This window comes from Pleurodeles waltl, chromosome 1_1 (assembly GCF_031143425.1).
Source record: "Pleurodeles waltl isolate 20211129_DDA chromosome 1_1, aPleWal1.hap1.20221129, whole genome shotgun sequence".
Classification (NCBI taxonomy): Eukaryota; Metazoa; Chordata; class Amphibia; order Caudata; family Salamandridae; genus Pleurodeles; species Pleurodeles waltl.
The window spans coordinates 44,409,242-44,427,772 of NC_090436.1; the positions used below are offsets into that span (position 1 = coordinate 44,409,242).

An 18,531-nucleotide genomic window follows, 5' to 3' on the forward strand; every position below is an offset into this window, starting at 1 on the left:
GCTGATGAGTGGGTGAGAATATGGCTTTCTAATAAACACCAGGGGGTGATAAAAAAAGGAGGACCAGTCCCCCCCGCCCAGGGAAAGCCCAGGTTTAGGAAAGTACCATCTTGCCTGGCATGTTACCCACATTTCTTTACTTGTGAGTCAGTTTTTTTTTGCCTGTCTCACTGGGATCCTGCTAGCCAGGATCCCAGTGCTCATAGTTATGGCCTGCATATGATCCCTGTATTGTGCCTAACTGTGTTACTGAGGCTCTGCTAATTAGAACCTCAGTGCTTATGCTCTCTCCGCCTTTAAAATGGTCACTAAAGGCTAGTGACAATTTTTACCAATTCAATTGGCACACTGGAACACCCTTAAAATTCCCTAGTATATGGTACCTAGGTACCTAGGGTTCCAGGAGATCCCTATGGGCTGCAGCATTTCTTTTGCCACCCATAGGGAGCTCAGACAATTCTAACACAGGACTGCCACTGCAGCCTGAGTGAAATAATGTCCACGTTATTTCACAGCCATTTTACATTGCACTTAAGAAACTTATAAGTCACCTATATGTCTAACCCTCACTTGGTGAAGGTTAGGTGCAAAGTTAGTAAGGGCCAGATGTATCAAAAAAACAAATTGCATTTCTTAAATAGCGTATTTTAAGAAATCGCTATTTAAGAAATGCAAAATGGTATGCATGATTTTTGCGATTCGGTAATAGCGATTTCTTAAAATTCGCAAATGCTATTACCGAATCGCAAATAGAGAATCCAACTCCATTTGCACCTATGGGCCTGCTGCAAATGGTTTTGCATTTCCTAAATTGCGAATTCCAGTTAGGAATTTGCAATTTAGGAAATGCAAATCCCAGGGTGCTGGGGGCCTAAGGCCCCCTCTGCTGCACCCCAAAAATATTTTTACAGACATGTGAAGCACACACATGCCTTAGGGGCATGTGTGCACTACATGTCAATTTTAAAAATGCATTTAAAATGCATTTTTAAAATTTGCACATGGTTACCACCAAACTTCTGTTGGTGGTAATTACATTTCTTAATGCCCGATTCGCATTTAGGAAATGCTTGATACATGTGCTTAAGAAATCGCAAATAAGGATTCCTTATTTGCGATTTCCTATTTAGAGAATCGCAATTTGCTATTCCCTAAATGGGGTCGCAATTTTAAGGAATCGCTATTTTAGTGATTCCTTAAAATTGCACTGCGAATGCCTTTCATACATTCTGAAAGGCATTTTTGCATTCGCAAATGGCCGAATTTTGCGATTTGCACCGTTTGCGAATGCAAAATCGCTTGATACATCTGGCCCTAAGTGTGAGGGCACCCTGGCACTAGCAAAAGGTGCCCCCACATAGTTCAGGGCAATTTCCCCGGACTTTGTGAGTGCGGGGACACCATTACACATGTGCACCACATATAGGTCAATACCTATATGTAGCTTCAAAATGGTAACTCCGAATATGGCCATGTAAAATGTCTAAGATCATGGAATTGTCCCCCCATGCCAAATCTAGTTTTGGGGTGCCAATCCCATGAATTCCTGGGGCTCCAGCATGGACCCCCGGCCTGCCAAACCAGCTCTCTGGGGTTTTCACTGCAGCAACCGCTGCTGCCAATCCACATACAGGCTTCTGCCCTCCTGGGATCTGGGCAGCCCAGTCCCAGGAAGGTAGAACAAAGGATTTCCTCTGAGAGAGGGTGTTACACCCTCTCCCTTTGGAAATAGGTGTTAAGGGCCTGATAGGAGTAGCCTCTCTCGGTCTCTGGAAATGCTTTGAAGGGCACAGATGGTGCCCTCCTTGCATAAACCAGTCTACACCGGTTTAGGGATCCCCCAGCTCCTGCTCTGGTGCAAAACTGGACAAAGGAGAGAGTGGTGCCCAGAGCTCCTCCAGTGTGCCCCAGACCTCTGCCATCTTGAATGCAGAGGTGTGAGGACACAACGGAAACCTCTGAGTGGCCAGTGACAGCAGGTGACGTCAGAGACCCCTCCTGATAAGTGCTTACCTGACTAGGTGACCAATCCTCCTCTGAGAGCTATTTAGGGTCTCTCCTGTGGGCATCTCTTCAGATAACCAATGCAAGAGCTCACCAGAATTCCTCTGCATCTCCGGTAGTGAATCCTAGTTTGCTTTAATGGGATGACAGGAGTTAACTTAGCCTTTGGCTTGCAGACACGTGCCCCCGTCACCTAGTGACTTTTATCCTACTTAGCTTGCTCTGTCTTAGCCCATTTAATTATTTAATTCTTCTAAGATGGCTGCCTTGTTTATAGTTAGACCACTTGATATGATTTGTATTATCAGTGCCACCGCATCAAGGCGTCAAGATCAAGTGACAAAGACAAACAAACAATAGGTGTTCACACTTAGGGACTTTCCCTCTCCATGCTTTCGAGGGAATTGTTTAAATTAATTGCCGCCCAAGCATGCCTGTTATCTTTTGTTTGGGAACACACCTACGTCAGAGGTCCAAGTAGATCTGTATAAATACATCACACTTTAGACAGATAATCAGAGGGATTCCGACCAGAGGGCATCGCCACCATCGCTGATATTGATGCTGCACGTCGTCTTGATGCTGACCCAGTCTTGGTGTCCGTATGGAGTCTGAGATAGAGGTAACAAGGGTTGGGGGCTCCTCTCATGGACATGGCATTGGCAAATTAGGTTTAACATACCCAGCTCTCCTTTAGGTAGGAGGTTAGGCCTATCATGATAGGGTATTAGGACATATTACACACTGTATGTATGTTTATGTTATTTCAAGATGGCCGGGGTCTTTATAATAATGACTTTTGTGTTTACAATTCTGTTTCTTGCACTTTTCATTATCCTAATCATTGCAGCCCATGCAACTTATCGCAGATTGCAGTTGTGTTAAATAAAAACCATTGAAACTTTACTGCATCTTCGTCATTGCCTGTGTTTGGATGAGACATGATGTATCTGTGAGAAAGGGGTAATCTCTGTTTAACAACGACACTCCCTGAGATGTCATACTCTCAAGTCCAGGCGTAAAGGCCGCCACAAATCACAAATCACCTTTTACTATATGGGTTTTTGGTGATGTGCTGCTAGTGAGCCGGAAGGGTTGGGACGACAGCTGCGACTTGCTGTAGAATAGGCATAGTCACCTACAAGCATAAGTACTGTCATCCTTAAAGCAGCAGTCTTGCCTAGAGCAAGAGTCCAAACTACGAACAACTTCTGCCAAGGATCAACCACTGACTGCTCCAGGACGCCTGCAAAACTGCAACAAAGTAACAAGAAGACTACCAGCGACATTGTAGCGCCTAATCCTGCCTGCTTTCTCGACTGTTTCCTGGTGGTGCATGCTCTGGGGGTCATCTGCCTTCACCCTGCACTGGAAGCCAAGAAGAAATCTACGTGGGTCGACGGAATCTTCCCCCTTGCTAATGCAAGCATCAAACTTCTGCTTCACCGGTCCTCTGGGTCCCCTCTCTTCCTGACGAGTGTGGCCCCTGAAACACAGGAACTCTATCCAAGTGACTCCCACAGTCCTTGCTTCCCCATGATATACCGCAAACCTGTGTACAGCGTGATTTGCAGCTGCTCTGGCTCCTGTGCACTCTTCCAGGATTTCCTTTGTGCACAGCCTAGCCTGGGTCCCCAGCGCTCTGTCCTGCAGTGCTCAACCCTCTGAGTTGGCCTCCGACGTTGTGGGACCCTCCTTTGTGACTCTGAGGCAGCTCCGGTTCACTATTCTTCTAAGTGCCTGTTCCGGTACTTCTGCGGGCGCTGCCTGCTTCTGTGGGGGCTCTCTGAGTTGCTGAGCGCCATCTCCGCCTCCTCCTCTAAGGGGCGACATCCTGGTCCTTCCTGGTCCCCAGCAGCAGCCAAAAACCTCTACCGCGACCCTTGCAGCTAGCAAGGCTTGTTTGTGGTATTTCTGCCTGGGAACACTTCTGAAACCTTCAGCACAACATGGGACATCTTCCATCCAAAGGAGAAGTTCCTAGTCCTCTTCGTTGTTGCAGAATCCTAAGCTTCTTCCATCCGGCGGCAGCTTCCTTGCACCTTCATCCGGGGTTTCCTGGGCTCCTGCACCCCCCTGGACACTATCGAGACTCTTGGACTTGATCCCCTTGCCTTGCAGGTCCTCAGGTCCAGGCATCCGTCTTCAGTGCTTTGCTGGTGTTTGTCGTTCTTGCAGAATCCCCCTATCACGACTATTGTGTCTTTTTGGGGTAGTAGTTGTACTTTACTCCTACTTTTCAGGGTCTTGAGGTGGGGTATCTTGGACACCTTGACTGTTTTCTTACAGTCCCAGCGACCCTCTTCAATCTCCCATAGGTCTGGGGTCCATTCGTGATCCGCATTCCACTTTTGGAGTATATGGTTTGTGTTGCCCCTAGACCTATGTTCACCTATTGCATCCTATTGTAATTCTACACTGTTTGCATTACTTTTCTTACTCTTACTTAACTGTTTTGGGTTTGTGTACATATAACTTGTGTATATTACTTACCTTCTTACTGAGGGTACTCACTGAGATACTTTTGGCATATTGTCATAAAAATAAAGTACCTTTATTTTTAGTAACTCCGAGTATTGTGCTTTCTTATGATATTGTGCATATGATATAAGTGGTATAGTAGGAGCTTTGCATGTCTCCTAGTTCAGCCTAAGCTGCTTTGCCATAGCTACCTCTATCATCCTAAGCTGCTAGAAACACCTCTATTCTACTAATAAGGGATAACTGGACCTGGCACAGGGTGTAAGTACCATCAGGTACCCACTATAAGCCAGGCCAGCCTCCTACACTCACCATGCCTGCTTCAAGGCTCAAAAGTCTCCCTCTATTCCAATGAAAAGGAAGAGGAGGTGGGTATTTTAACAACAGTCAAAATGATGGGGACACCGTGGTTGTTCAGCTGGGACGTCGATATGTGAGTCTTCCCTCCTAGGCACAGAACTCCTAGGCATAGAATGTGACTCACTTTCCTTATGGTGAGAAATACAGGCCCAGATTTATGTGGGCCTAGCTCCATTTCAACGCCACATTAGCGTCATTTTTCTTACACTAATGTGGTATTGGAAGGCCAAAAACACTGCCATATTTGCAGGATTAGCGTCATAATTTTTCATGCTAATCCTGCAAAGCGCCGGACTAGATTAAAAAATTATGAGGTTAGTCCCCCGGACTACAGCCATGGTGCGCCGTATTTTAAATATTAGATACAGCACACACATGGTGGCGTTAGGGGGGCGCTAGGGGGCGTAAGAAAAGTGGCACAGCGCTAGGTGCAGTGCCACTTTACATTAATATGCCCCACAGTATTTTATGCGGCATCTCCACTTAGCAAAGTGTGTCGCTGTTTGGAAGGAACAGGTCTTTGTGCAAATCACAGTAGTGCCGATGGTGAGCAAAAAACGAATGTCGCCGCACACCTCTTGAGACCGAATTGTTGACCATCAGCACATATTTTTTTCAGAAAGCAAAAATGACAGGATACATTTGTCTTTGTTTTATTTTTATGTTACCTGGAATTATACAGCAATATTTCACTAAACATGATTCTTGCATGTTAGCCTGGTATTTAAACTCCACCAGCTCGCATTATCAGTCACATTGTTTTCAAAGTGGAGACATGTTTGGCAAGATGAATTAGTGCCAGAATGATGCATTATGCAGTTAGATACCGGTGGAGCACGCTTGTGAAACTGCAGAAGCACAGATCAATAAACTGAAGCGGTGATATACTGATACTTTAAACTGTATCCATTTTGTTTCAAATCAAACTAGTGCTGGTCAGAAATGCTGTTTCTCTACCGTGATTTCCATCCCTAGACTGCGTTTCTTTTTATTTTCACTGTTGTGACTGTTCAACCTGCAGATTGTAGTAGCAATCGCCTGTCCAGGTACCGGAGATCATTGTTTTACAACCATAGAGGTTGAGAACCGTGGCACTATAAGGAATATTCAGAGTCGCTCTATGCACTGTCGCTTTTTTTCTCTCAGTCTTGCCAGGATCGATTGTAAGGTCGACGGACAGGATGAATTGTTTCTGCAGAAAACAACAGGCAGCAGTTTAATGTCGGAGAGTTCCACCATGTGTTCATATATTTACAAGCAGTGATGCTTTTATATACACAGAAGGCTCAACTGTAACTAAAATCTCTTTTGCTGAAACTCCAGCATCAAATGTTTATGAGAGTATCATCCAACTTGGATCAAAAGAAAAAGGCCAAGTATGCATGCAAAACAGAAGTCACCATTCCAGCAGCGCTCGCTTAGGGGTAGTTGTAACCTGCATATTACGTATTGTGTACATGGAATTTCCTTAAAATTCAGTTATGTTATGCAGAATTATGTGAGATGAGCAGTGCTTAATTTGAGTCGGTGGTTGCCGGTGCAGGCACAAGCACTCATTTTTGGGGACCGGCACTTATTTCTCCACATCTGGCATTTCCCAGAAACCAACAAAGGGAAAAATAAACAAAACTAATAAACAGATAAAACGAAATACAGAAAATCCGTCCACGAGGGAGAGAACACACACATGTAAAAGTGAGTTAATGGGGCAGGGAGAGCCTGACAGTGAATTAACTAGCCCTGAGGTGGATTCGGGATAGTGCACCCTCACTATTTGCGCTGTGACCTTTTACAGTGCCAGCCGCGGGTTTCTGAGCAGCGCTACGGGCACTGGCTCTTATTATTTTACAAATAAAACACTGAAGATGAGCAGTTCTCCATTTAGCACTATTTTCTTTGCACAAAAATGGCCCTTTGTATCCAAAATGGACGCAAGGATGCATTTTTCACTAAATAATAGTAATAAATGCAACAGAACATAAATAGCAGTGTGAGAACTCCCTTGTGCGTTCTAAATTTGCACATGGGGCCCGATTTCGACTGTGGTGGTCTGACAGACGTAACATCAAGCCACGGGAATGAGGCCATTGTCAACCCAATGGTGATTTTACCACCGGGCTGTCTGGTGAAAACATTGTGTTATGGTGTTTCCACTGGTCAGTCTTAAGGGAGCCGAGGCCAATCCTGCTTCACACAGCACCCTCGGAATGCAACATGGTCGTGGGCAGTGCAGGGGCCCCCTGCACTGCAAACATTTTTCAGAGCAGGCAATGGACCTATGGACCACTGCCTGCTCTGAAAAATTGAAACAAAAGCGTTTCAGTTTTTGTTTTTGTAATGCATCTCATTTTCCTTTAAGGAAAGCGTGCTGCATTACAAAAAAAAAAAAAAAAACTGCTTTATTAAAAAGCAGTCATAGACATGGTGGTCTGCTGTCCGCAGCAGGCCACCATCCCTGTGAATGCCGCCACTCGCAAGGAGGTCGCAAATTGAGACCCACCTCATGAATATTCATGAGGTGGGCCTTTGCGACCCCCTTGGGAGTCGCAGATGGTGTTAGGGACACCATCCAACATTCCGAATTGCGACTCGCAAATTGCGAGTCGCTCTGACTCGCAATTTGCGGGTCGCAATTCGGAATATTGCTACATCTGGCCCTAAGTTACATGAGTGAGTGAAATCACATTTTTTCAGCACTTCTGCATCAAAGAGTAATGCATAATTAAAATGACTTCCATGCCTTTCAGCGAATTAAAATTACTTCCAGATCTAAGTATGGCCTTACAGTATTGTAATCTGGCAGAAATGCTACATCAATATAATTATCTCTGCAGAGCAGCAAATGTCCTTTACTTTGCTGCTCTAGTAAATAATTGTAGGGCCGTACTTATTTCTATTGCTCACTGTTAAAAAGCATTGATTTTATTGTTGACATGACAATTTCACCCAGTTTTCTCTTTACTGCTAGCTGAGTGTATCTCACTCACCACATCTTAGATGAGGCACTCCACTCAGCTCAAGGAAGATCTTTTCTTTTGTTTGTACAGCGCAACATGGTTGCAGAGCAGTGCTTCCAGAAGACTACAGCCCATGTGCATGTCACCATGCTAGGCTGCCCTGCATCAAAGTGAAAGGGCAGGAATGCACCATATCTATGCAATAAGGTGCATTTCTGCCATTTCACACTGCGCTGGTACAGTTGTGGCTGCCTAGTGCCAACACAGGCACCCTTACATCGTGGTGCAAGGGTGTCTGCATTGTAATCAGGATTGTTTTTGTGCAGGAAGGGGGACCTTCCTGCACAAAAACAATCCTTGGAGGTTTTTTGCTCTTTCTATGTGTGTTACATAATGCAGGACACATAGAAAGAGTAAAAAATGAGGAGGAATAAAGATATTTCTCCTCATTGCGCCTCTCCTGGGGAGGCGTAAGGTTTTGGCGCATCCCCAGGTTTACAAGGTCCTGTAAATCCGCGGATGCGCCAAAATCCATGGATTTTGATTGGGAACACCCCCTGCAACTCCTTCGCAATGCCTCCCTTTCACAGAGTAAGGCAATGCAGTGACTTGTGCTCCCTTGCTTTACTCCATATCTATGATGCCATGCAAAACCCTGCAAAGGGTCTTGCCCGGCCTCCTAGATTTGAATTCAAGGTTTGAGCTGCCGTTGCACCAGAAAAGTGATGCAATGGGGGTGCAAGGGGCTCATAAACATGGCCATACATGTGTAGATAACGCTTTGATGGCAATATAGCTACTTTGTTTCCATATTATTCTGTGAAATATTTAAAAGCACTTTAAAGTTTTTTTTAACCATTTGACCCCCAGACTCGGGTTTTTCTTCTCCACTTGGAATATTTAATGTTGGGGTTTGTGCATTATTAATCTGGAGGTTTCTTTTTTTGAAAGAGTAGGGTTATAAAAAAAGGGAAAATATAATAATTAGATACTTTAAAAGTTGTTGTTTATAACGATTTCTGCAATCCGAATTCCTAGTGGAGTTTTAAGTCTTCTTGTCTTTTTTAGTTTGAATGTTATAACATTATGGAGGCAACTGATGAAAGTGGGCTGAAGACATTTTCTATGCCTAAACCTCCATCAAACTCAGACCATGATAAGTCTGAATCCTTGTTGGATGAGGATGGACAGAAATGCCAGTCCAGACAGGGGTCTATCATGGAGGGACACATTACTTTATGTTATTTGATTCAGTCAGAGTTGACTGTTTCTCTTCAAGCAACGCAGGATGCCATTGGTCACTCCACTGCTGAATACTGGATATAAACTGATTAATCATTTACCACCTTAGCCTTGTGGGGACCCAATCATCTCGCAGGACAGTAGGCCCCTCGTGGACTGGGCGAATGATCTCTAAACAGAGAAGAATTGCTGAGTTGTCTTGGACTAGTGAAGATACAGCCACCCATTTTTGGTCTAGAGCTAATAATACCCATTTTTATTCCAGTTCAAAAGACAAGAAAGATTATGTTTTTGGGGATCCTTTTTTGCTCTCTAGTAAATAAGTGTAGGGCCATACTTATTTCTATTGCTCACTGTTAAAAAGCATTGATTTTATTGTTGACATGACCATTTCACCCAGTTTTCTCTTTACTGCTATCTGAGTGTATCTCACTCACCACATCTTAGTTGAGGCACTCGAGCTACCATCCACTCAGCTCAAGGAAGATCCTTTCTTTGTTTGTACAGCGCAGCATGGTTGCAGAGCAGTGCTTCCAGAAGACTACAGCCCATATGCATGTCCATTCAAATGATTTTTCCAGCTCCATTTCACTATCAGACCAAACAGTATTTAAAGGTATTACATATCATCAGTGACTTCCCTTAATTATGCATTCATGTCCCCATTTCAAACGGTAAGTGAGGAGTTGGACTGGTGGGTCTCCCAGATGGAAGCCTGACATGAAGATCTATTTTTGCCCATGCCACTACGTTAGAGCTTGACACCAGCCAAACAGTTAAGAAAGTACAGCGCTGGGATGGGGGTAAATGATCCCTACAGGGTTAACATGTTCATGTAAATTAACTATAACAGTTAGGAGTGGGTGATAAGTTCCACTCCACCGGCAATGTTGGCAGAATTTTGGTGACTCCTTGTTACACATCCAAAGTCCGTCAACCTCCACGTGGTGGAGTTTTTTCTTGTGTGCGGTTCTCCAATGGTAAGTTGGCAAGCGCAAGCAAGATTTGGCATCTCCTAGTGCAATTGTTAGTTGCTAGGAGGGCACCTGGAAGGATTTCTCCAGTGCTGGCAGTGGCAATCGTTCACGTGAGAAAACTGCTGCTCAAGTAGAAAATCTATTTGAGCAGCCTCAAACTCAACTCAAGAAACAGCGACCTCTCCCACACTGTGTGGTGCCATTCCAGCAGATTTAGTAGCCCGGAACAGGTTCTCATCGCTAAAAATCAGAGTGAGCAGTGCAACATTCCTAATTCCACCTATTCACATAACTCTGTGAATCTCACTGAGTTTCCATGAGTTCCTCCTACCCCTAATAATTGCTTCCTGGTTCCTTTGCAGAAAAAATATATGAATTTTGAAATATTTAATGGAAAATAGTTGCAACCCATGTGGTATCAACAAGATTCATCCTGGTCAAATATTTTACCTTCCGACCAATCAACCACAGGAGAACACTTCCAAGGCCCCCAGGATCTCAGCAAAGAATGAGAGGGTGTCAGACAGAGGCCAACAGCAAGATCCATATCAGGTCCCACTGGTCAGGTGAGTAGTTCCAGGGAAAGGCCTCCTGCAGCTTATTGTATTCACTGTATCCAAACAGGAGATCAACCAACTGACCCTGGGAGTCCACGTCTTTGTCCTGGTACAAATGTGAGGACCGTCCAGATCACAGTCAGCAGGTCCAATCCTCATCTGATCTTCTGCAGGTCCAAATGTGTTCTCAAGTGGATGCCTGAAGGTGCTTCTTTTATGCTTGGCACCAGCTAGTAGATGGGACTGATTCCTGCTCACACCGTAACCAATGGGGTAAAATCTCCCAAGGCCAAACGTACCCACTTACAAGCTCAACATGACATGTGCCAGGGCATTTTCAAGATGACTAAAGCCTTCAGCCACACTAAACTTGGGCTTTGAGTGCTAAAGGAAGGGTATGTGAGGACAGTGTACTGTTCAATCTTATTGTCTTCCCATATGTAACACTAAAATACAGTTAGAAGTACATACTGTATTTATAAGAAACTCCAGTGTGGAAGGACAAAAGCAGGGTCTTCTCTGCAGGGTCACCCTCAAGCTTTCTGACTCCCCCCTCCTGTTTTCTAAACCTGTTTTGTTGGCTTCTAGGACTCTGCATACTTTACCACTGTTATCCACTGCTAACCACTGCTAAAGTGATTGTGCTCTCTGCTTTAAAAATGATAAAACTGGCTCAATTGGTGGCATTTCCTTTACTTGTAAGTCCCTGGAAACGGGGTACTACAGGAGGTACCCAGGGCCTGTAAATAAAATGCTACTGGTAGGCCTGCAACACTGATTGTGCCACCAACTCAAGCAGCCTTTTCAAAACATGACCCTGGTTGGCCATTGCAGCCTGTGTGTGCAGTTTTAAACTTCTATTTCAACCTGAGAAAACCAAACATTTTGTCTAGCCTAAACATTCATTTTTAATATATGAACAGCGCATATGGTAGGGTTTGTTATATTTTAAAAGTTGGAAATGTACTTTTAAGGTTTACATATACTGGTAGTGAAGAGCTCTCAAAGTCGTTTACCACTATTACAAGATCTTCCTCTCCCATAGGATAACATTGGGTTGGTAACTTTTCTTTAGGAGCAGGTAGGTGTCTCATGTTTGGTGTCTGAGGAATTGTAATTTAAAACCCACTTGAATGGTAAGGTTGGATTTTAAGTTGAAATTCTGAAAATGCCACTTTCAGAAAGTTGGCATTTTCTTGTCCTAAGCATTTGGTGTCTGCAGCCTGTTCCTGGATCTCATGACTAGGTGTAGTAGGTAGATGGCATTTGGGTATTCCTCCCAGACAACCTCACAATAGATGGTGTGGGTTGGGGGGTGGGGGGAGCTGTCACCTACCGCACTTGCACTTCAAAGGCACTTGCCCAGCTTGTACTGAAAGGGCTTCACACTAGCCTATTGTGCCCCCAGATAGCCTAGGGAGGGAGACAGGAAATCCCAGACCTCTCTTTGGGGCAAATTTCAAAGCTCCTCCCACTTCAAAGTGGGCTCAAGGCATAACAAGCATTTGCAATGCAATAGGTCTCTCATTTATGAGGGTTACGTCTTTTATCTATGTGTTTTGGTTTGGATTGGAGTGGAAGTATGTGCTTTGAAGTGGAAATATGTTAGCTGAATTGGAATTATTAGCTGTGGAATTGTGTGGTTGAATTGTGTAGTGTGCAGTATATTTGTGTGGAATTATGTGACATGGTGAATAGATGAAGTGAGAGCTGCACAGAATAGATAGAAAGGAAGATAGAGAGAGATAAGTATTTTGTGCACGAGGTAGTAAATGAATTCTAAATAGAGGTGCAGAAAGAGTGTGAGAAATAGAGAAATAAGGGGAGAGCAGACCACATATGCCCAAAGAGGGAGCACCTGTGTATGCAGAAGAGAACCTCAGAGGAGGAGGAGAGCGTGGGTTTGAGGGATGGAAATATTATGAAGGCACAGGAAAGAAATTGTGCTTGAAAACCTCAAGTGAACTAATATGAGAGTGGCGGGAGGAGTGCTGCATGAGAGTGAGAGACTGGTGTGAGAGAGTATGAGAGAGAGAGAGAGTGAGGAACGAGTAGGTGGGGCACCCAGAGGGTGCACGGAGGCAAAAGGGAGACTTTTGCATAGTGCGATGTGGTAGACAAAGGTAGCATATGTGAGAAGGCAGTATAGAGAGGAGACAGGGAGTCTGAGGGATGAAAGGGGGTAGTGGAATTCGGAGATGAGAGGGGATGTTGGCAGTGTGAGGGAGAGATGGGAGGGGCAGTGGTAGTGTGGAGGTGTTTCACTACTTTCAACCAACAGAGGTGCAGATTGGGAACACATTCCAGGACCAGGGAGAGCACAGTAAGAGTGGAGGAGGAGTCAAGAGTTCAGTAGTGGCAACAAAATTTAAGGAGGTCAAGGAACCGGCTAATAGCTCAGCCGATAGGCCTCCAACTTTCAGAAGGCGATCTACAAAATACTTTGGAAAACCACAACACTCATTATTCACAGCAGCTGAAATGGAGAAAAAAACAGCAATAAGTGTCATAAACAAGTTACCTACATTCCACTTCAACCACACCACTTATACAAACCCTAAAAGTCCACCCTACTTTTTCAGATCTTGCACTCTCCTTACACAAACCCCAGACGCTCACTTGTCAGGTCTTAGTATTTCTCTGTTTTGAGCAACACCAAGAAAAAAAGAAAAAAAAAACACTAAAGAAGGAGCAATGGGAGAGGGGAAGAAATAGTACCTCAATTGCTTTGGGATCAGTGGACGAGCACTGATTAAGTTTAATCAATCTGTGTTTGGCCGGTGCTCCACTGAAAGCAATGGAGGTAACGCTGCATCACACAAATGGTAAGCATGGGAGGGCTCCAAGCCCTTTTCTAAGCCCTTTTCTATATGCAACATGGTTTCACAAACAAGGCGCATGCGTCTGCGCATGCACTCACAGGCTTGACCTTAAACATTACAAAATCAAAGTGAATTACTTCAGTAGGTGCTTAATTTGTGAAGATTGTTTGAGGTGCGACCCATTGGTACTTTTTTTTAGACTGGGACTTAGTTTTGATCCATAGACATTAACACAGAGAAAAAGGCTGCAAAGGGGGAAAAGAAGGAAGGGAAATGCAGAAAAACTGTGAAAATGGATGAAAAATAGCCAACAAGAGTGAAGTAAAGAGGCAAGGAGAGTATATTTGTGTATGAAAGGGATATGAGGTAGATTCAAAACAAGACAGCCTTGGTATTTGGCAGTTCTGACATTCAGCAAAAATGCGTGCCCTAGCACTTATTCTTTTGCAAACTAAGCATTGAATGTAGTCACTGCCATTCACTTAATCTAAAGTTTTCAGTGCGAATTAAGAGTACAATGCATACAGATAACAATATTTAAAAATAGAGCTCAGATAATGAAATATGTCACGTATGGTGTGTCTATAAAAACAGATAATGGCATAATACAATAACCTTATGGAAATATAATTGATACTTCACAACATGACTTCCTGTATAATCCTTAATTTGTATAACGCTTCAACAGTTTTTTATAATTATTTTTTAATTGTTTCTTGAGTAATCTGGTAATATGAACAATAGCTGCAGACTCCCAAAAAGAAACCTGGGAATCTGGGCAGTAGCATGTGCACACAACAGGCTTCATATGGGGTGGAGGGGTGACACAATATCATGCACGAGCCCTGAAGCGGCCACCAGTGAGAAAAACAGTTTGTGTGTGGGTTATCTTCGGTCTGTGTGATAGGACGGTGAATGTCTCAGATCCCCGAATCTGTGTAAAACATTAAAAACCCCATGATCTTCAATTTCCTATAGGAACAAATATATTACACTTTTGCTGAACCTGGCACCTCTTGGCATGGTTTCCCTGTACGTTTTATTTCTGACAGCCGTTTTTGAACCATGTGCTGGAATTTGTTTTCGCTGTTTTTGATACTCTGGGCTCTTTACCACTGCTAACCAGGGCAAAAGTGCAAGTGCTCTTTGTCTAAATTATATCAGTAATTGGTTTTCCATGATTGGCACATTTGATTTACTGGTAAATCCCTAGTAAAGTGCACTGTGGGTGCCCAGGACCTGCAAATCAAATGCTACTAGTGGGCCTGTAGCACTAATTTTGCCACCCAAATGAGTAACACTGTAAACATGTCTCAGACCTGCCACTGCGGTGTCTGTGTGTCGAGTTTTGCACTGCCAATTCCACTGACAAGTGTTCCCTTTTACTACATGTAAGTCACCTCTAAGGTAGGTCCTAGGTAGCCCCATGGGCAGGGTGCAGTATACGTAAAAGGTAGGACATGTACGGGTGTGTTGTACATGTGCTGATAGTGACATTCTGCCAAATTCAGGTTTCACTGTTGCAAGGTCTATCTCTCCCATTTGTTAACATGGAGACTGCCTTTAAATATCTTTTAAGTACAGTTTCCCATTGGTAGCTGATCGAGATATGGAGTTTGGGGCCTCTGAACGCAGGTTTAGTTTCAGCCTGGCCAAAAGGTGTGGGTGATGGTGCCAGTAGAGCCTTGTTCTCTCCAAGACTGCTGGTCTGGGCCATTTGAGGTAAAGCAGCACAAAAGTGATGTCACCTACTTGGTGGACATGCAGACTCCTAGAAACACTTTGAGAGTGTTACACGTGAACTGCCTCAAACCCCACTTCGAGAGGTCTGAGTTGACCATGCTCTTGGTTATGGATGATGGGGTGAAAGAGGAGAGTGAGCCTCTCCCCGATATCTTGTCTGCCAAAGAGCAGAATGGGTCAGTGGAGGGTATAAACCTCTCCCCTACTCTGACCCTATACCAGCAGTGGAACTGTCTACAGTTACTGAGACAGTTTACCTCCCTTTTCTCACTTACCCCTGGGGTCATCCACTGGTGCACCCATGACATTGCTACTGGGGACAGCCTGCCTGTTAAGTACATAACTTACAGGTTAACTGACAGAGTGAGAACTAGCATCAAAGAGGAGGTCTCCAAAATGCTGGAGTTAGAGTTGAATGAGCACTGCAACAGCCCTTGGTCCAGCCCTGTGGTTCTGGTCCCCAAGGCTGCCTCACCTGGTGTCACACTTGAACTTAGGTTCTGTGTTGACTTCCGAGGGCTCAATGGCATCACCAGGACTGACGCACAGCCCATTCCCCAAGCTGATTAGCTCATTGACCAGTTGGGAGCTGCCAAGTTCCTCAGTACATTAGATCTGACAACTGGGTACTGGCTGATTGCCCTAAAGGAGGGGGCAAAAGAGAGGTCTGCATTCTCAACACCAGAGGGGCACAACCAGTTTTGTGTCATGCCCTTTGGGTTTAAACATACCCCTGACACATTTCAGAGGCTGGTAAACCAGGTCCTGGCTGGATTGGAGAACCTGAGTGCCCGCTACCTAGACGACATTGCTGTCCTCAGCTTCAGCTGGGAGAGAGACGTGTAGCACCCCAGGAAGTGTTGAAGGCCCTGCAGAGTGCAGGCCTTACTATTATGACTAGTAAATGCCAAATAAGGCAGATGTCTGGGGTGTACTTAGGACACCAGGTGGGGAGCAGCCAGGTGGTGCTCCTACAGGCAAAAATTGATACCATTCTGGCTTGGGCACCCCCCAAGACTCAGACTAGGGTGAGGGCCTTCTTAGGACTCACTGGATATTACAGGGGGTATGGCATCATTGTTGCTTCCTTGACAAAGTTGACTTCCAAGAAGCAGCCACGTGAGGTTATCTGGACAGAGGTGTGTCAGACTGCTTTTGACACCCTGAAGAAGGCAATGTGCACAACACCTATGCTCAAGGCTCCTGACTTTTCCAAGGAGTTTGTGATGCAGACAGATGCTTCAGAGCATGGTGTAGGAGCTGTGCTGTCACAGCTGAACAAAGAGGGCCTAGATCTACCTGTAGCCTTCATCAGTAGGAAGTTACTTCCCAGGGAACAGAAGTGGAGCACAATAAAAAGGGAAGCTTTTGCTGTGGTTTGGGCACTGAAGAAGCTAAGACCCTTCTTGTTTAGGAATCACTTCTGGGTTCGGACAGACCACAGGCCACTCAGATGGCTAATGCAGATGAGGGGTGAGAATCCTAAACTGTTGAGGTGGTCCATCTTCCTACAGGGAATGGACTTTATGGTGGAGCGCCGCCCTAGAACAGAGCACGCAAATGCTGACAGTCTTTCCAAGTTTTCCCACTTTAGTGATGAGAGCCCCCAAGGGTTTTGTTAGTTCTCCTCACTTTAAGCTGGAGGCTCTTAGCATGGTTTTCCTGACCCCCTGATTTGGACCATGTGCTGTTATTAGTTTTTGCTGGTTTTGATACTCTGGGCACTTTACCACTGCTAATCAGGGCTGTAAGGCAAGTGTTCGCTGTCTAAAATATATTGTTAATTGGTTTTCCTTCATTGGCACATTTGATTTACTGGTCGTTCCCTAGTGAAGTGCACTATACTGAGGGCCAGTAAATTAAATGCTACTAGTAAGCCTGATCTTCTAATCAAGGGCCTCCTATATTTTGGTATTTAGTCTATTTTTTGTCCACCTGTAGGGCATAAAGATCCAGATGTAAGAAACGTTAGAGCCGCATTTTTGGCGTTCTTTTTCACGCAAAAGTGGTGCTAACTTAACAGTATATGTAGATTTTGTTGCTAGAGCAGTCTAGCATCAAATTTTTTAACTCAGCGCTATTTTTGGTGTGCACCTCCTCACCTTGCGTCATGTTAACAACAATAATATGCTAAGTAGGCATTCCCTACTAAAAAATTACGCAAGCCCGCTAGCCCCAAATTTACAACCAAATGGAAAAATGACGCACACAAAGGACCAGCTCCAAAAAAATGACGCTAACTCCACTTAGCGTCAACATTTTAGCGCCTCGTCGGACCAGGCATTAAAATGATACCCACACACTAGTACCTAAGAGAAACACACAGAAGAAGCATTGAAACGCAACAGGACACCATGGAATTGTTAATACTTACTGAATTTACAGAATTAAAGGGCCAGATTTGCGACAACATTTTGGAGGCAAATGTGACGCCAACAGGCCACTACCATAGCGCCATATTTACAAGGTGGTCAAGACTAAATTTGCTCCACCTTGGAAATCCTTTGTGCCACACCATGCATAATGTATGCATGATGTATGCAAAGGGGGCATTCGGTTGTTAAATTGTATTGCACCATTTCCAGCATCATTTTAACGCCCGCTTAAAGCAGGGGATGCTAAGAGTGGAAAGAAAAGTGCCCCTGCACCTGCTTCTGCGCCACTTTTAATCTGCCCCATAGTCAGGAACAATAAACATCTCTTAAATAATTCACTACCGCATGAATATGTTGGTAGAATGTAGCCATTGTCTCTAGCTAATACAATTCACTTTGTCAGACACATATCACACAAGTGTGTTGGCTTGACATATGCCTATAGCAATTCAGGAAACATACGTGAAGACTGCTGTACAGATGGATGAGCTAGGTAGGAAAAGTCTAGCAAGTACCTACAATGGCAGGTTTGTGTCTGCTAGGTAACCTAGCCAGTTCTGAATGACAAGATCACATGTGAGTACTGAGAACAAACTTCTCAGTGCCACTGACATGTATCAGCAAGAGAGTGACATACAGGGACCAATATACACAAATGTCAAGGAGTATTACACCCAATTAACTCAGAATGTGCCTGTAAATCACGCAATGTAGTAATAAGTCACAGACCCCTGCCAAATTGTATGTGTGAAGCATGACTTAGAAAGCTTTATTGTGTCATTCCCTCTACTCTCTGGGGAAATAATAAGGCTGCTAATGTGGGCCATACCACCTCCTCTAGAGGAGTAGTAATGTTTGTGAGGAAAACTCTGCCCCTGGTCATTTGGCGAATATGGCCCGATCCCCTCTGTCCCTATGTGGTGCTCTCTGGCACCTGGGAGGGGGGCATCTTAAACATACCTCCAGTCTATATCACATGACTTTACAACTCCATCCTACCAGCCCTGACCACT

The 18,531-nt window shown here is 44.5% G+C and overlaps 1 protein-coding gene across 1 annotated transcript in view; it reads right to left on the reverse strand.

The window, feature by feature from the left end:
* Nucleotides 1–5,482: 5,482 nt before the first annotated feature.
* Nucleotides 5,483–18,531, reverse strand: part of LOC138260285 (uncharacterized) — a 102,707-nt gene continuing 89,658 nt past the window's right edge. The window contains exon 4 of the mRNA XM_069208650.1: nucleotides 5,483–6,037. Coding sequence (XP_069064751.1) covers nucleotides 5,840–6,037 — 198 coding nt within the window. The 3' untranslated portion in view covers nucleotides 5,483–5,839. The remainder of the gene's footprint in view (nucleotides 6,038–18,531) is intronic.